This window comes from Salvia splendens, chromosome 10, assembly GCF_004379255.2.
Source record: "Salvia splendens isolate huo1 chromosome 10, SspV2, whole genome shotgun sequence".
In the NCBI taxonomy this organism is placed as follows: domain Eukaryota; kingdom Viridiplantae; phylum Streptophyta; class Magnoliopsida; order Lamiales; family Lamiaceae; genus Salvia; species Salvia splendens.
In genome coordinates, this window is record NC_056041.1 from 26147052 (window position 1) to 26171162 (window position 24111).

The 24111-nt window shown below is 45.5% G+C and overlaps 3 protein-coding genes across 3 annotated transcripts; all 3 read right to left on the minus strand.

The window, feature by feature from the left end:
• Positions 1-77: 77 nt before the first annotated feature.
• On the minus strand, positions 78-1609 carry LOC121750467 (UDP-glycosyltransferase 89B2-like). The gene has a single exon (XM_042145005.1). It carries the CDS (start codon positions 1539-1541, stop codon positions 171-173), a length of 1371 nt encoding a protein of 456 aa, XP_042000939.1. The 5' UTR covers positions 1542-1609; the 3' UTR covers positions 78-170.
• Positions 1610-9889: 8280 nt separating this feature from the next.
• Positions 9890-11062, minus strand: LOC121752840. The gene is made up of 2 exons (XM_042147928.1): positions 10532-11062; positions 9890-10348 (listed from the first exon to the last, which is right to left on the minus strand). The coding sequence occupies exons 1-2, from the start codon at positions 11060-11062 to the stop codon at positions 9890-9892; spliced, it is 990 nt and encodes a 329-aa protein (XP_042003862.1).
• A 2718-nt stretch (positions 11063-13780) lies between these two features.
• On the minus strand, positions 13781-17638 carry LOC121752841. The gene is made up of 3 exons (XM_042147929.1): positions 17149-17638; positions 16378-16674; positions 13781-14088 (listed from the first exon to the last, which is right to left on the minus strand). Exons 1-3 carry the CDS (start codon positions 17636-17638, stop codon positions 13781-13783), a joined length of 1095 nt encoding a protein of 364 aa, XP_042003863.1.
• Between the last annotated feature and the right edge of the window lie 6473 nt (positions 17639-24111).

Here is a 24111-nt window from a genome sequence, read left to right on the forward strand (position 1 = left end):
TGTAGCTTGGTTTGTTTATTTTCTATCAATTGTACTATATTTATTTTTATGACATCGTGTTTTGTTAGCGGAAAACAGGCAGGAAGTAGTAGTACTAGTGCAGTAACCATAATACAAATTGAACTCCACCCCTATTTTTATTGAAACAATGTGACTCTACATTTGTTACACTATTTTTGAGCTAACAACCCAGCAAAATCATCCAAATTCTTGTATGACTTCCCACCATCCTTCATCGCCTCCCCCGCTGCCTTGCTCAGCGCCACGGCCCGAGCCCGCTTCTCCGACCACCCGTCGCCCGCAACCTCCCCTAAAACCCGCACCAGCTCATCTGACCCGAGCACGGTCGTCGGCCCCTCGCACACCCGGATCGCCACGCCCAGCTGCTCCACCAGCAACGTGGCGTTCAGGTACTGATCCGCCCCCATCGGCCACGCCAGCATGGGCACCCCCGCCACGACGCTCTCGAGAGTCGAGTTCCACCCGCAGTGCGTCAGGAACGCCCGGACCGCCCCGTGCCTCAGTATCTCCACCTGCGGGCTCCACCCCCTGATGACGAGGCCCCTCCCCGCCACCCGGGCCTCGAACCCCTCGGGGACAGAGCCGTAGGCCCCGTCCCCGTGCCCCACCGTGGCGCCCTTCACCGACAGCACGAATCTCACTCCGCTCTTCTCCAGACCCGAGGCTAATTCCGTCATTTGCTCGTTGGTCAACACAGCCTGGCTACCGAAACAGACATACACTACGCTGTCGTCTTGACACGTGTCGAGCCAGGAGCAGACCTCGGCGGCAATAACCGAGCTGGAGCCGCCCCGGTCCGTGACGTGGCCGGGCGGTAGGAGAGGCCCAACGGCCCAAACGTTAAATTTCTTTTGGGCCAAGTAATCTAAATGGGCCCCTTCGATCTCGTGAAAGGAGTTGAAAATCAAGCCGTGGCCCAGGAAATTGGCCAAGTAGGAATCCTTGATAAATTCCGAATCTGGGTCTCCTTTGACGTAGCTGCGGAAAACGGGAGAGAGCTGCCACCAGGGGTAAGTCGGGGAACAGGGGATGTCGGGGAAGGAGACGGGATCGGCGTGGGGCATGAGGCGCCAGAGGGAGTGGAGGAAGGAGATGGCGAAGGCGCCGGAGGGGAAGAAGGCGAAGGAGGGGAGGGAGAGGGAGGAGGCGAGGTGGTGGGACCAGCCGAGGAACATGTCGAAGATGAGGGAGGAGGGGGGGGAGGGGTGGGAGCGGAGCCAGCGGAGGAGGGGATCGCGGAGGGAGGAGAGGGCGCACATCATGTGGCGGAAGGAGGAGGCGGGGAGATCGAGGGTGTTCTCGACGCCGGGGGGGATGGAGGGGTGAGGGGGGAAGGGGAGGACGAGAGGGGAGATGAGGGAGGGGTGGGAGGAGAGGAGGGGGGTGAGGAAGGGGAGGTTTTTGGGGGTGACGAGGATGGTGATGGTGAGGCCGCGGGAGGCGAGCTGGTGGGTCAGATCTAGGAGAGGGAGCATGTGGCCTTGGGCGGGGTAGGGGAAGACCAGCACGTGACCGACCATTCTTTTGTTTTGCTCTCACACTCTCTCTGCTTGTGTTAGTGTTTTATAACAAAAGGGGAATTAATGTACATGTAGACGGTTACAAATATTAAATAGACATCTATCTGCCCAACCACGTGGGCTAGTTTTTCAGTGTCAGCATCAAACTATTTAAAGCCCAACCACGTGGGCTAGTTTTTCAGTGTCAGCATCAAACTATTTAGAACATCTAGCGCGAAATTCTCAAAAACAACACCTGCATTTCATATGGATTTCCTACTGCACTGCCACGTCATAAGGACTTCTCACTGCACAGTGACGGACATCTCCAAGGACTTCCCACAATTAATGCAATAAACGGGAATTCCGCGTGGACGTCTGTGGGAGTCAACACAATGGCGGACGTCCGCACGCCCGTCTCGACGGAATTCCGCGTAACGCCGCGGAACTGCAGTGTCCTCTGCGGAATTCCGTATCCGTGCATACCATGCACAATGGCGGACGTCCGCCGCGGAATTCTGGCTTGCCGGTCGGAATTCCGCCGGGACGGGCACCATTGCTGATGCTCTTAGGGCATCAATAACCCCGGCCCGGTTTCAGGCCCCAAGTCCCCTCCACGTCATCATTCCTCTACCGTTGCTGCCCAGGCCCCAACTGCTCTAACCCTGCAGGCCACAACCCGGGCCGCAACTAATAAATGACACTATTCACAACTTCAACATATTTAACTCGTAAATGCAATTCGTTGAACAATTGAAACCGGGAAAATGCATTGTTATTGTTCATTAGAAATTAACATTACATTTCCTAGACGAAGCAAATTAAAAATACTAGAAACCCGGGCCACAACTACTACTTCTTTATTTGGGCGCGAAGGTAGGCGATGTATCCCTCGATGTCAACTCCGTCAGCTGGCTCATCCGCCATGTAATACTCATCTCCGACAAAGGTTGGACATCTTATCCAGAGACGGATTGATCGGCGGTGGCACCATGGCAGAGTTGCTCGCAGTTGCCTTCCCCTTTGTTTTCCTCTTTGCCGCCTTTGTTCCCATCGGGCGGCTATGAATGCTAGGAGAGGAGCCAAAGACGTCGTCGTGTGTCACGTTGAGGTCGATCGTCGGACCTCCTTCGCTCGAAGAGTAGTTTCCGGAGGCGGAAACTTTGGTTCTCTTCGCCGCCCCAGTTGCCGTCGGCTCGGCACCGCTGGTGAACTCCGGGCTCTTCTCGACGAGCTTCCAAATGTCGAAGTACTTGAAGTCCTTCTTCCCGTCAGCGAAGAACGCCTCCTTCCCCTTCTCGACGAGGTCCGCCTCGCTGTGCCCGCACGGCCACATTCGGACTACGTTGGCCCACTTTCCATTCCACTTGCTCATATCCGCCTGGACCCGACCCCAATGCTTGCGCAGCTTCACGTAGCTACGCTCGATCGACCCTTTAGGACGCCCAGCGTTATACCTCTCAGCAATCCCCTCCCAGAAAACCTTGCCGGACTGCTGGTTGCTGATGATAGGATCCTCATCGACGTCGATGTAGTTCCTCGCAAGCCACATTGTCTCTTGCGAACTGTACTTCTTCGGCCCATCCTCCTCGCCGACCTTGCCCTTGCCCCGCCCTTGAGCGGGCTCCATCTCACTGATCTCGAACTCTTCGGTGTTGACGGGCGATGTTACGTCGATGTTGCTATCGACTCCCGGACTAGGCGTCGGCTGCGATGGTGGCGACGCCGACATGTACCAATTGTTTGAGTTAACGAACTCGTCCATCTGACATTCATCGCTGTTGAACCAATCCATTGACGCCGAAACAAAGTGTATAATAGAGGAATGAAATGGATAATGCACGTAAAAAAAATTTAATTTTTGGGGACTTGCGGGATGCGGCCCGTCCTCCATTAACGCTCGCCAGGCCGGGCCGCGGGACCGTCACCGAGCAGCAAATGCGGCCCCGGGACCGGCCTGGGCCGTGACTCCCCTCCGATTAACGCTTGTGACTGGCCGAGACTCGCGATTTGCGGCCCCGGCCCAGTGCATTGCCGATGCTCTTAGAGCATTCCCAACTGCGTCCGACACCTTTTTTATTACTCCCTCCGTCCCCAATTAATATGCACTTTGTAGTCGGCACAAATTTTAATGTAAAATTGGTGACGTAAGAGAGAGGTAGAGAGAAAAAGTAAATAAAGTATTGTTAGTAGAGAATGAGTTCCACCTCATTAGAGATAAAAAACTTTTAAAAATTAGAAATTGCATATTCTTATGAGACGGACTAAAAAGGAAAGAGTGCATATTATTGGGGACGGAGGGAGTATTTTTTATTTCAGGTTCTTAGCATGGGCTTGAGCCCATTTCCATAATAATAAAATACATTAATAAATCTCAAAATAGAAAAAAACTGCTATTCGTGGTAGAATTTTGTTTAAATGTGTTCGACTAGTTATTGTAGTTGGACGTGAGCTTTGGTGTCGCGGATTGTTATTCTTTTATTTTTCATCTCGTGCACCGTTGTATGCTCACCTCGTCGCAGGAGAGAGGTTGCGAATGAAGAAATATGAGAGAAGTATGAGTGAGAGATAGTTTGATGTGAAAAATGGATAATTAATGAAGATATATTTATAGATGAATTATGGATAAATATATATATATATAGGGATGTATTCATTTCCTTTTTGTATCTTTTGTTCTTTGTTCTTTTTAATCTCAGTCCCACGATTTTGTCATCCGACGGTTAGATTGGTGCCACATGTCATTTAATAATGCAGATTTTCAGTTGAATAATGCACACCGACTAATAATGCACCATTATAGTGTAATAATGCAGATTTTCAGTTGAATAATGCACACCGACTAATAATGTACCATTATAGTGTAATAATGCAGATCATCTGGACCGTTGATGAATGAGATCTAACGGCCCATATTAAGAAGAATAAAGAATCTAAGGGATGAATAGGAGAATAATCTAAGGGATGAATAGGAGAATAACGCTCCCCTATATATATATGTATATATATATATATAAATTCAAAAAAATGTCATACATGACTCTATTTTGGGAAGTGGAAAAATACCTTTTTATTTATTTTTTCATATTTTTTAAGTATTTAAAAAAAATAATGAATTAAATTCAAGCCTAATTGTGGGGCGATTGGGCGTCACTGCCTACACAATGCACGCCACTTGTCCTGCGCGCGTGCCACCCACCGGAAGAGCACAACTCTTAGCTAAGAGCACGTCCGTACCGACGGTACGGGCACAGCCGTGAGCAGGCCCACTGCCATGCCTACGGCACGAGAACAACTCTTAGTGGCTGCATTAGGGATGCTCTTATTAGCTTCTTTTCAACAAATCTTATAGTGTGATTGCAATATTCCTAACAGAAGATAGATAATAAATACTCCTTCCATATTGTAACAATAAGTGTGCTTTTAATTTACGTCCGACTCATAAAAATATGCATATTTCCATTTTTTGAAAAGTTGCCCCAACTCATATATATTTATAGAATAATTGATTTTTAATTAAATGATTAAGTGCTTATTGAAATACTAGTTGTATGATCTTATATGATGTATGTAAGACCATCAGCAGTGGGGCGCCCTAAGGCGCGCCCTATGGCGCGCCACGTCAGCATTTTTATCCTCCTCATTCTCCACCTGCAGTGGGGCGCCCTATGACGCGCCACATCATCATTTTATTGTTTTGTTTAATTAATTTAACTGTTTTCAAATAACACGTAACGAGTAAAAAAAAACGACTAAATAACAAGCGGCGAAGTTTAATAAAAAAAAATTACACCATTCAACTAAAAAAAGAAAAAACTAAGTCGGGCCAATTCCCAACTTCCTACGCAACTCATCGAGTAATGCACGGAGATACTCGGCTTGTTCGGGGTCGGTGCACTTCCTGAGGGCCTTGTGCGTCTGCCACATCGTCCTTGCCATCGACGTTGTAGCTAACGACGCAAACGCGGTGGACGTCTGCGTCGGGAGCTCATCCGGGTCCAGATCAGGGGTTGCAGCGGTCGACGATGACGTCGCGGTCGCCTTCCCCTTGGCCTTCGCAGCCTTGATGCCGGGAGGACGCCGGGAGGACACCGGTGTGCCGGAACTCCCTTCATCCACGTACGTCCGGTTGAGGTCAACCGGGTTAGTGCCGCTGCCGCTGCTCGTGTAGTCACCAGCTTCGGTGACCTTTGTCCTCTTCGGCGCACCAGTGTGCAGAATTCCACCTTGGAACTTCTGCTTCTCCCTCAAGAGCGCCCAGATGGCCTCGTGCTTGAACTTGCCGAACATCGACCGGTACGACAACATCGCTTTAGAGCGCACGTCGTGCACGCTCTCGCCGCTCCCCTGTGATCGCGCGCACTTCTCGAACTCCACCGAGTACAAGTTCACTTGCTTCTTGATTTGATCCCAGTGCTTGCGGAGTTGCTCACGCTTGCGCTTGTACGCGGTCGGCGGCTTGACCGAATTGTAGAGGTCCGCGATGCGCTCCCAGTACGCGGTCTGTCTCTGGTTGTTGGAGAATATCGGATCTTCCGATATATCTACCCAACACCGGGCCAAAGTGAGAGTTTCGTCGCCGGTGTAGTTCGTACGGCCGGGGGCGTACTCATCGCAGTCACCGGGAGGCGGCAACTTCTGCGCCCGTTGCCGGTTCCGCTTCGCCTTCCCCTTGGCGGCACCGGTCGCTGCGGGGGCGGGATCGGCCGATACGGTTGGGCGGTGCGGCGACGGCTCCATATCAGACAACCCATACGATTCCGTACTGAAATCGGGATCGTAATGGGTGTTGTCGCCGAACGAACGATAATCGCCGGGTTCTGTACCCGACCAATGCGCCTCTCCGCTAAACGTAGGGCTATTGGGGCTTGAATCCATTTCGTAGTAATTATGTAAATGTAAGTTTCGAAGATGAAATCGTGTGAAATGAAATATTACAAATGAACGCTATTTATAAAAAAACGAAACCGCGTGCCATCGTCCGCGTGCCATCGTCCGCGGCCTTCACAATGGGGCGGACGATGTCGCGGACGATGGCCATCGTCCGCGTCCATCGTCCGCGACGTCCGCAATGGAGCGGACGATGGCCATCGTCCGCGGTTTAAGTCGCGCCCGAAGCATAGGCCGCGACTATCGTCCGCGGCCTCTGCCACACACCCACAATGGGGGCGGACGATGAATGGCGCGGACGATGCGCGACATCGGGCGTGCCATCGTCCGCCCATTGCGGATGGTCTAATGGATGGGATAGAGTTCGAAGGAGGCCAATTCAATCTCTATTAATTATTTACGCGTAATTAGTCGTATAATGGGACAACATATATTAAATCACTCCCGACTAATAAGTCGAATGATCTCATCACTTGTGTGTGAAAGGAGTATCTAACATCATTGAAAAGTTGATATTTGCATGCAATTCAGTTGGTGGGTAGGTTTGGCTCCATTATTTATCTCACCGCACTAGAAAAGAAAAATATGGTTGTATTAGGTTGACAAATTTATAACATTTTCATTTTTTTGCCGACAACGATATCCACTTTTGTGTTTCAAATCGATAATTATACTCCGTATCACACACAAAGTCCATATTTTAATATTTAGAATAAACATCTCAAACTAGTTGTTACAAAAGTAACAATTAGTTCAACTAAAATACAAACAGATAGAATAGTCAACTCACAATTGTGAGTAATGAGTATTCGAAGTTGTGGATTATAATTCTCAACTATAACCTTAATTAAAGTTGTGAATTACAATCAAAATATTTTTATTTTTAACTAAAATTATTTGGAGTTTAAGAATTATGGCTAAAAATTACTAATTCACGATTAAGAATACTTATATTGTCAATCGTAGTAAAAAGCCACTTAATTCACAATCGAATGTACTGTAATTGTGAATTATTATTAAAAAAATATTAATTCACTAATGAGACCATTCGAAACTGTGTTATTACCAGATAAAGTAGTATGGATATTTTTACTGTTTTCATATCAATGTATACCTTTTACTTTTACAGCATCAATTTGGAAATTTTAAACTTGCACTTATATTATTATATTACTATTATTATTTCAAATCTCTATATCTCCATGCAATTAGACTGGGTATATTTTACCTGTATAAATATATATCTATATAGATATATCTAAATATAGGGGTTTGTTACATTGCTAACTATTTAAGTTGCTAACTCTGCTAATTCATCAATGCAATGTATTAAAAATATCTAACACGTTAACATTAAAATGTCAACAAATAATACTAACACAATATATTGAATTTCAACAAAATTATGTATTGACATTTTAATGTCATCGTGTTAACATTTTTAATACACTGCGTTGATGAGTTAGCACAGTTAGCAACTTAAATTGTTAGCAGTTGATCACACCCCTATATATATCAAAATGCCGAGGCATACTCTCGGCCCCCATTCTGGTAAATCAAAATGCCGTGTGCGAGGCGCATTACACGGTCAAGTGGTCGAAAAGATTTGTCTTTGGGTGGCGCATGGCACGGGTTATGCCTGGAAAAAGAGGAAAAAGTGTACCCAAGATGGGAGGGCTTGGGGAGAGGGGTCACTTGAGTAAGCTTGGAGTACCCAACCCTTTAAACAAGGATCTTTTGTTTATCATATAAATTATCCTTACTATGGTAGTTTTGGAAAACTGGGGACTTTCTTTTGAAGGGGCGTCAGAAACAGAAGGAAAGGCCGGAAGGAAACCCACAAGGAGACATGAAATATGGGCCATACGCACTCAAATTTTTGATGGATTTTTTTGGATGAAAACACACTCAAATCGGAGGAAATGGTGATGTTATAGCCGCTTAATCCACCAGAGGGGTAGAAGATTAGACGCGAAGAGAGAAAGAAGCGAAAACTAGAGAGAGAGGGAGTGAGGATTCTAGAGAGAAGTCAGAGAGAATTCTTTCTAGAGAGAGAAAATCTCGGTGATAGCTCTTTTTTTTTGGTGTTTCAACGAATGGAATTAAAAGCAAAGATAAAAAAAATTACAAGTATAACACGGGCATACCCGAGTGATACAAACCAACTCGCCGAGGCTAGTTAGCTGATGGGGGGGATGTCAAGCAAATTATAGTCAAGCCAAGATGCTCGAGAATTACAAGACATATCTAGTTTAGAGCATACAATCAACAAAAATAACCAGTCATGCACCCTTCGAAAACCTTTTGTTTATCATGAAAAGTATCCTTATAGTGGCAGGCTTGGGCCAGAGGGGACCCACTTGCATAGGGTTAACTGAGAAGTCGAAGTGGTTGGATAACACTTCCACAATGGTGCGATTGGCATGGTCAATGCGCGAAATGATTGTCTTCCGAAGTCAAAATCCATCCGTACTACTTAACATCGATGTATCACTGAGCCTTGTGAACTTTTGTTTATCATGCAAAGTATCCTCATAGTGGCAGACTCGGGGAAGAAGCGACCCCCGTGCATGGGGGTGACTGAGAAGTCAAAGTGGCTGGATAAAACTTCCACACTGGTGCGATTGCCACGGTCCATGCGCGAATTGATTGTCGTGTGAAGTCGAATTCCATCCGTACTACTTGACATCATTGTATCACTGAGCCTTGTGAACTTTTGTTTATCATGCAAAGTATCCTCATAGTGACAGACTCGGGGAACAAGGGACCCACGTGTATGGGGGTGATCAAGACCAGATGGGTGGCTTAGCAAAGTCCCTTCTTCAGCGATTGAATGCTCGTCATAATTAATGTCCTACTTGAGTATATCACAGCATGTACCACTAGTCACTCCCTAGAGGGGAGTGAGGGCCTCGTTAAAATCCCTTAGAGATAAAACCCAGTTGGAAAAACTCTCTAAGGGGAAAAAGAGTACCTGAGTGGCGGTTTGTGTTTCCATTTGATCCCTATACTCCGAGATATTTCTGCACTATTTCATGTGGGTAGAAGGAATATAGAGTGGCATATGTGATCTTCTTAACCTCGAACACAACGTGTCTTGGTTTGAAATCCGTACCTTCGTGGACAACAGCGTTCCTTGCCCTCCATGTAAGGCGGACTGTTGCCATTAAAGCTAGCCTCCTAGCTTTGCGTAGCACAGCGGTGACTCGTTCCTTAGTTATCCATTTGATAGCACTTGGAATTGAGCTGATCATTCTCCGTAGTCCCAACCAGCTTTTGATGGATCTCCATACTTCTCTTGTCTTCTGACATTTGAAGAACAGGTGGTCGGTTGACTCGGTGTGTGTCAAGCACAATGGACATTGCGGATCGATGTTCATGTATCCCATTCTGTCCCTCGTTGCAAGCCGGCCCTTGATCGCTTGCCATGTTGTGAAGGAATACTTAGGTGGCACGATGTCTTTCTAGATGAATCTAGGCTAAAGTTTTCGTTCCCCTTTAGGGAGGAACCCTTCGTATGCCTCGGTCGTCCCCTTTGTCTCGTCCCACTTGGCCCAACGCTGTGCTACTTTTCCTGTTGTCCGGACACTGAGCATTTCATCTCTAATCTCAAGGACTCTTTTGAATAGGGGTGAATTCCGTTTCTTCGCCGTCCACTCCCAGATCGTCTTGTGTTGAAGGAAGTAGCTGTGAACCCATTTGATCCATAGAGAGCCCTTCTTCAGATGGATGTTCCACAACATCCGAGCTAGAAGGGCTTTGTTCCATGCTCCAAGATCCCTGAATCCTAGCCCGCATTCATCTTTTGGGGGGCACAGATCCATCCAAGCAATTGGAAAGTGTTTCGTTCCCCAAAGGAATTGACGGCAGATGGATACAATCCGGTCCCTTACGTTTGCTAGGAGGGGGAACACTTGTAACCAGTAGCATTCCACGCCCTGCAACACAGATCGAATAAGTTCATCTTTGCCCGCATAAGAAAGGTTCGTACCTGTCCATTTGTTGGTAGTTGAGGCAATCTTTTCGATAAGTGGTGAGTAGTGCATGATGTTGAGCTTTTTTTAGTCGAGGGGCACGCTTAAGTATTTAACTGGGAGGGCGCCTATTTGGAAGCTGAAAACCTCCTTGATTTCCTCAAAGTCCATTCTCTCAATCCCACATGTGAAAAGGTTGGATTTGGCTTTATTGATCTCCAAGCCTGAGCATGCCGAAAACTCCGGCATTGTGTCTGCTAGGATGGCCATAGACATAGCATTTCCCCTGCCAAACAACATAAGATCGTCAACGAAGGCAAGATGGGTGATTTTTTGCTTGGCACACTTTGCGTGGTAGTTGAAGTCATTATCGGTTGTACGAGCGGCAAGTAAGCGGGAGAGATACTCCATGCAAAAGATGAAAAGCGTTGGAGACTTAGGGTCGCCTTGTCGGATGCCCCTCTTGCTTTCGAAGAAACCATGTGAACTGCCATTGATTGCAATAGAGAACCGGGGTGAAGTAACACATTGCATCACCGAGTACACAAACTTTGGATGTAGTTGCAGCCCGTTCAGCACTGTCCTCAGGAAATCCCAGTCAATCCTGTCATAGGCCTTGCGCAAGTCGATTTTGACAGTGCACATTGGGGAGTTCTTCTTATTCGCATACCCCTGCATCAATTCTTGTCCAAGTGGATGTTGTCCATGATGCTTCTGCCGGGAATGAAGGTGAATTGTGCTGCATTAACTAGCTTGTTCAGCAATGGGAGCATTATGGCCGATAGGATCTTGGTGATGATCTTACAAATCTCATTGCAGCATGCAATTGGTCGGAAATCACCAACTGTTGGGTTGACTACTATTTTAGGAATCAAACTCACGATCGTGGTGTTGAGATTCCTCAAAAGCCATCCTGTGGTGAAGAACTCTTTTACTGCCCCTGTCATATTTTCTCCAATTCTGTCTCATTGGTTCTTGTAGAAAGCTGATGAGTAGCCATCGGGTCCTGGTGCCTTATCGTTGCCTATGTCGAATAGAGCCACTTTGATCTCTTCATTAGTGACTGTTCGCACCATTTCTTGGCTGTCCAAATCATCAACGAGTGGTCCCTACCGGAGAACGTCAAGGTCAACTGGTTCAGTTTCCTTCTTAGTTCCAAGGAGCGAAGTGAAGTGGCCCACAAAATCTTGGTTAATCTCTTCTTGGTTCCTCGTGATTGTACCATCATTCCTATAAAAGAAGGAGATAGAGTTCCTTGAATTGTTCCTTTTCACCAGTGAGGGAAAGAACGCCATCCCTCGGTCGCCGAAGCGTGAGAATTCGAATTTGGCCTTTTGCTCGAAGTATGCTCTCTCGGATTCTTCAAGATACGGGTTTTGATTTGATCCCTCAAATCTTGGTAAGTTGTGTCGATGTCTGCCCTTTTTTGAAGCTCCACGAGTTTCTCAACAACTTCCTTTGCCCGCTTGGATAGCTCACTAAACTCATTGAAGTTGAAAGCCTTCAGGTGTTGTTTGAATAGTCTGCCCCATTTGGCTAACACATATTGGGCAGTGCCTTGGACATTCACTTGTCAATTCTCTTCCATGAGTTCATTAAACCTTTCGTGCTTAAGCCAAAAGTTGAAAATTTTGAACGGCTTAGGGTAGGAAGCAATTTTACCGAATAGAGTCGTGACAACCGGTGAATGGTCCGAGTATACTCCAGCTGGCAAGTATTCTGTTGCAGCCATGTATCCATTCATGTACCAAGCATCATTGACCATGGCTCTATCGATTTTGCTCAGGATGCCTATGTTTGTTGTGTACGTGAATTGGCAGCCTGTGGCCATTACATCTTCAAGGACAAGGAGAGAACACGTATCCACCATATTTTGACTTCGTACTTGGTTGAGACGACTCCCCCAACTCCCTCATTTGTTGCCATTTATTGAAGTCCCCGCTAACAAGAGTTGGTTCATCATGTGAAATAATTTTAATTAACGAGTCCCATATAGGCCTTCTATCAGGAATGGAATGTTCACCATACACCAAAGTAAAATGAAAACAGTTATTGGAAGTTAAGCACCTGATTTTGGTGTGGATTGTCTGGGCATCCACATTAAATAGTTCCAACTCGACGCGTCTTGGATTCCAAATGATAAGCATCCTGCTCTTGTCACGTTTATCAAAGTTGTCAATATTCAGCTAACCATTAAACTTGTTCTTCATCAGATAAGTGTAGTTCTTCTGCTTGAGTTTGGTTTCAAGTAGCCCCATAACGTCGATTTTGTCTCGAGAGTTGCTGCATTCCCCGTACATTCCATGTTCCGGGTCATCCTCAGCCTCCCCATCCCCTTGTTTAGGAGTGTCCCTAGTCTTTGATTGCGTCTATATGTCTCTGCCCTTTTTCTTGCTTCATTCTTCTTTCTTTTTCCCCGAAGGACCAGGTCTCTCTAATTCTATCACCACCTGTTCATTCATGTTGTCCGCAATTATGGCTTGACCCTTCGAAGTCCCTGGAACATTATTCTTTGCCATAACCGTTCCCTCGGCTGGACCAGCGATTTCAGGCTCGCTTTAATGTAATTGTTTCTCTTGGATAAGGGGCGGGTCCTTAGCAGTTTGCTCAATACAGTCGGTATGAGTGTCTCCTTCAACATTATGTGGGTCGGCCTCTTTCTCTCTTCTTTCCCTGGCTGCAATCCTCGGATCACGGCTCTTGATTCGCCCATGTTTGTCATTTGCTTGTTGTCCGGCAAGCTGTTGCACAACAACTGAGATGAAATCATTCATTGTCGATCATGGGGGATGGTCGAGGTGCCGCCTTCATCTTCTGTCGTAAGGGGTCCAAATTGGTTTGGCGAGAGGGGAAACCCCCTAGAACAGAAGGCATAGGGTTGTGCCTCCCCTCTTGGAAGTTGTTTTCTTTAGGTCTCCATTGATTTTTAGCATGGAACCATGGGGGGTGTTTGAATCGTGGTTGTTGCTCAGATGCCCACTTCTGATATGTGGGACCAAAAGTAGTTGGATTTCTAGTTGCACTCTTTGATCGCCCATGTGACCTTGATATCGGAACATACCGATTTCTCCCCACGAGTTGCCATTCTTCCACTTTGCCGGTACATTCTTCCAATATATGGCGAGGACCTTGCATGTTGGGCAGTATTTTGGCATGAACTCATATTCAGTCTTCAAGTCGAGGAAATCCCCCGAAGGGAGCTTAATGTTAATTACTTCACGAGGCCGTTGTGCTGTGTTCACGATAACTTGGATTTTGGGCCCATCCATTGACTCTGGCCTGAGTCTTTTGAAATCCGTGGTGACTGGTGTCCCAATATATGAGGCAATTTTGCTGACCGCCGTAAGGTCCAAAGGTCAAGTGGCAAGTCAACAAGGCGCATCCAGACTGGGATCTTCACTTCGGGTTCCATGCCCCATCCACGGGTGATAGGTGTAATATCCTTTGTGTCGAGTACGAGGTACTGAGCGCATACTTAACGAGCGCGATGTCTTCTTTTTGGTAGATCGGATCAATCTCGAAGTGGACTGCTCGTTTGAGCCATGCTAGATACGCCGGGAGGCCTTGAACGTTTGGCCCCACAGGTGATGAGATCTCATCAGGGATACAAGCTGCATGGATATTCGATGAATCAGCTGGTGTCTCGAGCACCACAAAGTTTCTAATCGTTTCGCTTAGATCATCGAGCCCTAGTTGAATCTCAGCTGAAGGGCATCATTTATCCTTAGCCATAATTTTAGTGACAGCTGTTACACAATGGGCGCTACGTCACAACCACGTGGGTGACAGGTTGTAACGCACGTGGCAATCAAGTCATCACTTAAGGCTGGGATGATGACGGGGATGCCTAGTCACTGGAGACGTGGAGCCGGTTCACAGCTGATGTGGACGGCTGACACTGCCTACATGGCAATTGCTGAGTCAGCCCCCTTTGACTTTGGTATGCTGATTTGAAAGTGTGCCAAGGAAGTATCACGAGTGTGCTTTGAAATGCATGCATCACCTAGAGTAGCATTTGTCAACACATCTCAAATGCCCCTTCTATTTTTGGAATGTGCAGTGTACCTCTTCCTAAGGTGGAAAAGAACAAGGTGGTGCAGCACCCAAATTAGGCCGTCTGGGATAGTCAGTGCAACAAGCCAAACTGTTGTACACAACAATCAAAACTGCTGCCCACAACAAGCCAAACTGCTGCCCTCCTCTGCTGAACCGGGAACAATACACTAGATATCACCGTTGACCCGAGTTGGTTCACTGGTAAAGTGATTTTTCGCTGTTCTCTCTACGTGGAGCTAAACGGCCGCTCCACAAAGTCAAGGCCAACAACTTCAGCGATGGAAAAAGGGAAAAAACACACTCGGATTTTAAGAATTTGGCGATAATGAACTCTTAAAAACAACAAAGAGGAGACGGGGAGTAACTTAGCTTAAAATGGTAGACCGAGCAGCCCTCCCAAACAGGATTCGATGCTCACCACAGCTATTTCTTATTCCCTGCACCGAGTTGAAGGTGCAACCTCCCCTCTTGCTGCCTTGTTAGAACCGTCAGCAAGTGAAGCCTTCTCCCTCGGAAAAGGTTGAGAAAACCAGACGAACTTCGAACGTTACACCATCGCCACCATAGCTTTCATAAAGCTCTTCAGCGCAGTATAAAACCCAAAAATCATAAGTGATTGAAAGCCAAAGTTAAGGCATGACGAGTATGGTGGGTGGTGGACAGTTATTAGAACAGAAAATGTGTAACACACTCGCCGGAAGGTGCAAAAACACACTTGACTTCCACACAGCAAACCCACCACTTGGTCATAACCATTGAAAAGCAACACGGGGGACTGTGAATGGAAGAAATGAAACTGGGAGGATGGAAAAATGTCTTCGGGAAGTGGAAGAAAGAGGTAAGCGTGAGGCGCTAGAAGATTTTTCCTAGAGAGAAAAAATTCTAGTGAGAGAAATTCTCAAACCCCACTAAGAGAGCTCTTTTTTTTTTGATAATTGATCAATTGAATAGATGAAACAGAAGATTACAAGCTTCTTCTTGGGCATACCCAAGGGACAGGAAACCGGACATGCCCGTGAATCTTAAAGACAAAAGCAAAACTCGAGGGACAAAACCCCGACGAGGAGCAAACAACAACAAAGAAGCAAGAACAACATACCCAAAACTGCGGCCCTACTCACAAACCCTGGCATGGGTCGGGCCTCGTTAAAATCCGCTAAGGCCAAAAACTCGTAGGAAAAAAGACCCTAGGAGGAAAAAGAGTACCCGAGTGAGCAGCGCTAAAAGGTTATCCAACGAGTGAACACTGGGAGTAGGAACTCAGGCAATCCTTCTAACTTTGATTTTTCTTCTCCGATAGGTGTTGAATGACTTGATCATCAGGGAAACATGAGTAGAGTGGGCTGTAAGTGGTGGACTTGATGAGGAAAGTCGTCCTTTCCACATCAAACTTTTTCCCATCCTTGATTTAGGCATTCCTGGCCTTCCAAATAAAGTAGACCGAGGCCATGAGGCCAATCCTTTGCACTTTCTGAACAATTGCCGAGCCCGTCTTGTTCCTTACGATCCACTTGATTGCGCTCTTGATGGTTGAACATCTTCTCTGCATTCTGATCCAACTCCTAATCTCTTCCCAAATCTTCTTCGTCTCCGGGCACTTGAAGAAAAGGTGCTCGATCATCTCATCACGTGTCATGCAGAAGGCACAGTTCTTCTCGGTCGCCGTCCATGTAACACGGTCGCGTGTCATGAGTCTTTCCCGGAGTGCAAGCCAGCAGATGAAAGAGTGCTTTGGGGGAATGAGGTCTTTCCAGACGAACTTCGCCCAGAACCGATGTTCTCCGCATGGTCAGGACCCGTCGTAGCTCCACTCCGTTAAAAGTTTCTCCACCTTCTTCCTAGGAACTCTCCCCCCATTTCATCCCGGATAGATATAAGATACTTGATGAGGGGGGAGTCAATCTTCGGTCTCGGTTGCCAATCCCAAAAGTCTGTACCTCTGACAATTTCAGTATGCACCCATTGGATCCACAAGGTGTCCTTCTTGGCAAAGATATTCCAAAGGATTTTAACATGTAGCGCCGTGTTCCAACTGTCCAAGTCCCGAAGTCCCAAGCCGCCCTCTTCCCTCGGGAGGCAGACATCCTTCCATGCCACTTTGGAGAATTTGGATCCCCACAGAAACTGTCTTGCAATCGCCACTAGTCGGGTTGTGACCGTACCTACAATTAGGAAGGCTTGCAGCCAATATGCCTCCGCACCCTGCAAATAAGCTCGAATAAGTTCAAGTCTGCCTGCAAAGGATAAGGACTTACCATTCCATTTTTTCACTGCGGTGGAGAATTTTTCAATAAGTTGCGAGTAGTCGGCCGTCTAGAGCACACGCGACGCTAACGGGATGCCCAGGTACTTAACAGGTAGATGAGCGACGGGGAACCCAAAGGTATCAACAAGTAGTTCTCTTCTCTAGCCTGTCATTGTTCCTGCAAGAAAGATGTTAGATTTTCCTTGATTAACTTCAAGCCCCGAGCACGCTGAGAATTCCTCGATGGATTCTCTAAGTACGTACAATGAGTATGGGTCACCGTGACTAAACAACATAAGGTCATCTTCAAAAGCAATGTGAGTAATACGAAGCGAGGCACAGTGAGGGTGAAAAGAAAAGTGTGGTCCTTGAGTACGTTGAGAGAGCAAGCGGGAGAGGTATTCCATGCAACGGATAAAGAGAGCCGGGGACATTGGGTCACCTTGCTGTAGTCTCCTTTTACCTTTGAAGAACCCGTGAGCACTTCCATTCATAATGATAGAGGAAGACGGGCACGTAACACACTCCATGATTCTCTCAATAAAGATTGAGTGGAAGTTGAGTCCTAGGAGCACATCTTCAAGAAACTCCCAGTTAATGGTGTAGTAGGCCTTTCGGAGGTCGATTTTAATCGTGCATCGTGGTACACCCCCCGCACGGTCGTAGAACCGCATTAGCTCTGTTTCTAAGTGAATGTTATCCATGATGCTCCTCCCCGAAACAAAAGCCGATTGAGCCTGGTTCACGAGCTTGGGCAACAAAGATTCCATCCTCTTTGATATGATCTTCGTGATTGCCTTGTAGACAACATTGCAGTATACAATTGGTCGGAAGTCCCCCACTTTAGGATTGTTATTCGTCTTCGGGATAAGGGCTATGATTGTCGTGTTGAGGCTCTTAAGTAGCCGCCCCGTGTGGAAGAACTCTATGATTGCTTCAACGAAATCATCCATGGTGATTGTCCAATTCTTCTTGAAGAAGGCTGATGAGAAACCATCCGGCCCCGGAGCTTTTCCTTAATCAATGTTTAACAAAGCATCCTTGATTTCCTGCACGGTGACTTCCCGGACAAGCCCTTCTCTGTTCTCGTCGTTCAACTGAGGGTCATTCTCAAGAATTTCTGGTCTAACCGGTTGTGCATCCTTTGCTGTCCCAAAGAGCCCTTTGTAGAAGTTCACAAAGCTCTCAATAATCTCATCATGATCATCCATGATTTAGCCGTCTTCCCTACAAAGGAACGAGATAGTATTCCGAGAGTTGTTAGTCTTAACCATAGAGTGGAAAAAAGCAGTGTTCTTATCCCCTTGAAGGAGGTGCTTAATCCCCGCTTTCTGGCTGAAGAACTTACTCTCCGACGTCACCATCAATTTCTCCTTCTGTTTAAGCACTTTGAGATGTTCACGGAGTGCCGCGTTTTCCTTATCCTAATCGATCTCCAATTGGGCTTCCTGTAACTCTTTTAAAGCTTGCTTTGCCCGCTCCGAGATCATGCCGAACTCCTTAAAGTTGAAGTCCCGGAGGTCCTGCTTAAACGCCTTACACCTTTGGAAGAGAATGAATTGTTTTGATCCCACCACTGGTCTTGGCCATTTTTCCTCAAGGAGAGGCCTAAAACCTGCATGGGTCATCCAATAGTTGAAAATTTTGAAAGGCTTAGGGTAAGTCTTAACATCACCAAAAATTTTATCTTAGCCGGTGAGTGATCAGGTTGAAAGCCCGCCGGCATGAACATTTTTTCCACAATGAAGCTTGCATCCAACCAATCTTGGTTCACCATTGAACTATCAATTTTGCTGAAGACATTGCCATTGGACCAAGTGAAGTGGAATCCCGTTGAGGGGGTGTCCTGTAGTCCAAGTCTCGTACAGGCTTGAATGAGTGCATCCATCTCTCTATTGTCCGGTTTCCTCCTGCCCCAACGTTCATCCATGTGCATTACAGCGTTGAAGTCTCCACTAACAAAGTAGGGGCCTCCCTGCAAGCTAAAATCAACCAGCGAGTCCCAGAGGTGCTGGCGAATTCCGGGTGAGTGTAAACCATAAACAAGAGTGAAGCTGAACACATTTCTAGACCGCGTGCACTTGATTTTAGAGTGGATGACTTGCTCATTGATTTTGACCATCTCTAAGTCAACCGTCTGAAGGTTCCAGAGAAGGAGCATCCAACATGTCTTTTCCCTTTCTGAAGCCATGATGTAGGAAAACTTCCACGTCGGCATGTATCTTGTAACGAATAAACTTATGTTATCATTGTCCTTGAACTTGGTCTCCAAAAGACCCATAACGTCGACCTTGTTTGACTTTATAAAGTCTGCTACAACAGGTTGTCTACATAGTTGTTGTAGGCCCCTGACATTCCATGTTGTCGCAATCATTGAGACATTCGGGATCTCGATTTCGACACGTCTTTGCGACGAGTAGTGGTGGAGCAGTCTTGTGGTTGTTCTTCCAATTGATCCATCTCATTAACCGTACTCAACCATTTTGTTCCATCTGTACCCCTACTCTTATAGCGAGTAGGGCCTCGGGTCTTGATAAGGCTCGTTTCATGCATTGGTTTTTGGTGATATTACATGCTTTTTTGGGGAGATAATGCGCAAATTTGAGATTAAGTGTGCAGATATTGGTTGGGTCAAGTAGATGCTGCAAATTGACCGAGCAGATGCAAAATGAACAGAAAAGGAGTAAAAAGTATCAAAAATCCACTAGGTCAAGGAGAATTATCAGGAGAGCAGGTGCGTGAAAATCTGCCGGACCTAGGAACGCACACAAATTACCCGGGGCGGGGAAAATGGAGCAGAAAAGGTGAAGAAAGGAGCAGATTTAAAAGATCATATTTTAAGGGTACAAACGTCAAATTATGAAGAGCATACCATAGGGATTCGAGCTTGAAGCCTCCCTATATAAAGGGACCAACATGAATGAAGAAGAGAAGCGCTGAACGCTATGGTAGTTAGGTAGGAAGTTCTCGGTAGCGCTTAACGCTACCATTCTCGTAGTTTAGGTAGGAAACTCTCATAGGCGCTTAACGCCACCGCTTTCTTAGCTTAGTTTAGTTTAGTTGCTGATTCCTTAGCTTAGTTCAATGGTTTCGACGGTGGAATTGACGACTCCGACGTTGGATCCTTGCTTTCTTTACCGCTTTTGAGACGATGTAGTTAGATCTCGAGTTTCATCGGAGGAATTGACGACTACGCCTTTGGATCTCGACCTATTTCTGGTTTTATGAAGCTTTGGTGTTTATTTTCATGTTGATGATGCTATTTACTCATGTTTCTTGGATGCTTTTCGTAATTGGTGGCTTAAATGTTTAGATCCATGATGTTTACATGATTTCCAGTAGTTTAGAGGTTGAGATCTAGTTATTCACGTTCTCGATTTCTGAGATCTGTTAGTTTAGGTGATGCATGCAAGGTTAATCTGTGTTTATTCCGCTTTCTGCTAGACCCAGTAGTTAGTTTAGGCCTTAATTTCATGTTTAAAATTTAGATCTGAGATTGCTCTGTTTTCATGGTGTTTAATGCTCTGTTTTGTTCTGTATTTCCAATTTGATTCATGAAGAAGATGAAGTTTTCTGGTAGTTAGAATCAGATCTGCTTTAGTTTGTTAGTTGCAGCTTTCTTGTCAGTAGCTATTTAGTGGAATCTGCTCTGTTGCTTTTCTTACGCTCTGCTGTCTGGCTGTTTTAGGAAACTTATTTGCTTGACCCAGGAAATTTGGTGAATGATCTAAAGTTAATTTTCAGTTTCGAATCATGCATGCATTTATATTTTAAGCAATTTTCATTCTCTGGACCCAGTAGATAGAACAGATTATGTTTAATTTCCCAGGTCTAGTAGTTAAAACTCAACCCTCTCGTTGCGTGGCAGCAGCCGATCACTTTTTCTGTTTGTGTCGTAGAAACAATCTCGAGTAGGTCCCTAGTCTCTGTGGTTCGACCCCGCTCTTACCGCTTATACTTTGTAATATTTGTTGCATTAGTGGGAAAATTATAAATCTTGTTGAAAGGAGGAACACGTGCACACGATACACGTGCAAAAAATCCTCCCTTCAAATGGCGCCGTTGCCGAGGACTATGGCGTTATCTACTTGATTTTGGTTATATGACACTGTAAATAGCTTTCGGCTTTCTTTAATTTTCTGTTTTTGATCGTTTTCTTTTGTCCAGGCATGACTTCTTATCCAAGGTGTTTTCCAATGTTGAAAAAAAATCAATGCTGAAGTGGAGAAGGAAAGCTCTCCGATTACACGAGGCTGAAAGAATGCCTATGGGGCAAGGGAGTTTTCTTGTTCTTTCAATTTTATGATTAATGGTTGCATATATGATCCTTGGATACTTTAGAAGATCATTTTGTAAATATTTTTAGTCGACTTTTAATTCTTGTAAATAGTTTTCTAAGAAAAAATCCAAAAACATTTAAAAAGTAAAAATAAAAAAAAAATTTAAAAATTTAAAAAAATAGAAAATTGCAAAAATATTTTTAGTTTTTTTAAATCCCTTATTCTAATTAAGTTTATTTAAAAAAATTTCAAAAAAATAGGGATAATTCGGAGTTACGGGAAGTGGGAGAAATTCCACTATGCACCTTATTATTGCCTAACTAGTCAGTTTGCTAAGTACTCTTCAGGAATCTGCTAGGTCAGGTAGATAGGAAGGAATTTGAAATTTTTTGGACTGAACCAGTATACTCCCAAGAATACTTTAGCAAAAGTTGTACATAGTGTGAATATGTTTCTTTGATTTTTCCTATAAAAAAATCCAAACAAAGAAAAAATTTTAATCCCAAAAATATTTTTGAAATTCTTAGTAAATCTGGGAAAAAAGTTTATAAATGAAAAAAAATTGGATCTTACATCCACTTGACCAGTTTGCTTGAGAATTTCAAGTTTTAGTTTCGTAGGTCAGGTAGAGAGTACAAGGGACCTCCAAGGAATTCCAATGATGAAGCTCCCAAATCAGGAAATAAGGAAGACGACTACCTGACCCAGCAGAATGATAAGTCAAAAACAGGGGAAACAGAGGATTCCGCCCAGCATGGGGTGACCAAATCTACTCTACAAACTCCAGAACTGTCGATGTTGATGTACCAGCAAGAGAGCAAGGAATCCCCAAAGAAGATGCAACCCCCATGACCAGCAAGAGGACCAAGAAGACAAGCACCACCAGCACCCCCAGGAAGGCTGACTCTAAAAGGAGCTAGAAGCAAAATTGAACCACCCCAATTGACCAAGTAATTTTATTTTTCAGTTTTTATTTTTTTAAGATGTCTGCTATGCATGTTGTATTTCTGTTATCGTGCATGCTTCGTTGTGTCTATATATATGTATGTTTTGTGTGCCTTCTACCACTTAGCCCAATTCTTGGTCTAAGTGTGAGAAGTTTTTGTTAATATAGCTTGTGTTTGTTATTTGTGTTTTCTGTGTATATCTTCTCCCACTTAGCCCATTGCTTGGCCTAAGTGTGAGAAGATTGTTGTGTATATACGTTCTGTTAGTTGATGTTTGTGTCTTCTCCCACTTAGCCTAATTCTTGGTCTAAGTGTGAGAAGTTTGTGTTTTCTTTGTGTCTGTGATCTCTGTTTTGTTGTCGCCACTAACTGCCCTGTTTTCCACCTCATTGGGATTGCTTGGGGACAAGCATGAATGAAGTGGGAGGGGGAGAGCAGTTAGTGTCAAGCATGTAAATAATCTGTTAGGTCTAAGAGTCTGCAGTTTTTTTTAGGTTCTATGTTTGTGTATGTATAACTGGTATAATAAATAGCAAAAGCCCCTTAGGGAGAGTAATTGAAGAGATAATACATGCCAATTTGTGAATCCTTTTCTCTTAATAAATCAAAGTAAGTTGGATGAAGTAAGAACGATAGAAAAGCCTTAATTTAAACTAACTGTGAAGCCCTACTATATAAGTGAGTTATGAGCCTAAACACTTTGAGCTAACATATACAAAAGAGGGCCGCCACTGGATGTGTTGGGAGAAGAGTCAAAAAGAGAAAATATGGGGAAAATAATTTAAAATTCGGAGGTATAAGCTGGACGAAGTCCAGAAAAACAAAGGAAAATGGGGTATAAGCTGGACGAAGTCCAGGAAAAGGAGGTACAAGCTGGACGAAGTCCAGGGGAGGAAGAAAATAAAAAATTTGGAGGTATAAGCGGGTCTGTTCAGTTGGGGCTCCCCTTACAAGCTCTTTTGTGCCCTCATTTCGATCAAAGGTTATGTATTTGTTTACCGTTTCCACCGTTGGAGTCTCTCGGTTACTCATAGCATTTTTCCCTTGGATTTGCCCGAAGGCATCCAAACCCCGATATTAGAATTTGTCGGCCTCTTGTTCCCTCCGGTTGGGGCGTTTGGATGCTCAAAAGCGATCTCCTGATCGAACTTGTTGCCACCGGGCAAAACGATTTCAACACTGTTTTCAGAGCTCATCAAGGATGTTGACGATGACTTGGACACGTGGTCCATCCCAGTAACAAACAACCCCGGGGAGGCATATAATGGACAACATCCACCTTGCGCAGGAGCTTATGCGAGGGTATGCGGACAAGAAGAATGCACCCAAGTGTACGGTCAAGATCGATCTCCGAAAGGTTTATGACACGGTAGATTGGGACTTTCTCAAATCCATCCTTCATGGGCTGAACTTCCACCCAAAGTTCGTCTTCTGGGTGATGCAGTGTGTCACGACACCTAGGTTCTAGATCGCGATCAACGGGAGCCCGCACGGATTCTTCCCCGGCAAAAGGGGACTTCGACAGGGAGATCCTATGTCTCCAACTCTTTTTATTTTTTTCATGGAATACTTATCTCGTTTGCTTGCAGCCCGAACGACGAACTCCAACATTAATTTCCATGCAAAATGTGCGAGAGAAAAGATTACTCACTTAGCCTTCGCAAATGACCTTATGCTTTTTAGTAGGGGCGAATACATGTCCATGGAGATCTTGGCGGATGCTATGGAGGAATTCTCGGACTGCTCGGGCTTGGAGATCAACAAGGATAAATGTAACCTTTTTTCAGGTGGCAAGCTGCCAACCCGGGACTTGGAGGAGATCAAGAGCATTTTCGGCTTCCCGCTGGGTTCCCTGCCGGTGAAATACTTGGGAGTGCCCCTCGTGTCGAGCAAGCCCAACATCATGCACTACTCGCCACTGATTGAGAAGATCGCTTCCCTCACCAAAAAGTGGATAGGTAAGAATCTTTCTTATGCCGGTAAAACTGAACTTGTGCGCTCTGTTGTGCAGGGAGTCGAGTGCTACTGGCTACAAGTCTTTCCCCTGCCGGCTAATGTAAGGGACCGGATCATCTCCATCTGCCGCGAGTTCCTTTGGGGTACCAAATACCCCCCGGTGTATTGGAAGCAACTCTGCCTACCGAAGGATGAAGGGGGACTAGGATTTCGGGACCTCGAGGCGTGGAACAAGGCACTCCT

Bases quoted from the DNA above. Each gene is read 5' to 3' on its own strand.
- LOC121750467 (XM_042145005.1), bottom strand. From the start codon at position 1,541: ATGGTCGGTCACGTGCTGGTCTTCCCCTACCCCGCCCAAGGCCACATG.
- LOC121752840 (XM_042147928.1), bottom strand. From the start codon at position 11,062: ATGCAGGGGTATGCGAATAAGAAGAACTCCCCAATGTGCACTGTCAAA. The intron at 10,349-10,531 runs GTTTTCAGCTTC...TCTGTGTTGCAG, and splicing joins ACTTTGAGGAAATCAAGGAG to GGCGTGGAATGCTACTGGTT.
- LOC121752841 (XM_042147929.1), bottom strand. From the start codon at position 17,638: ATGGATGATTTCGTTGAAGCAATCATAGAGTTCTTCCACACGGGGCGG. The intron at 16,675-17,148 runs GTAAAAGGAGAC...TATCCTTTGCAG, and splicing joins TGCTCACGGGTTCTTCAAAG to GCAGACTTGAACTTATTCGA. The intron at 14,089-16,377 runs GTACAGACTTTT...GATGCCCTTCAG, and splicing joins GCATACTGAAATTGTCAGAG to CTGAGATTCAACTAGGGCTC.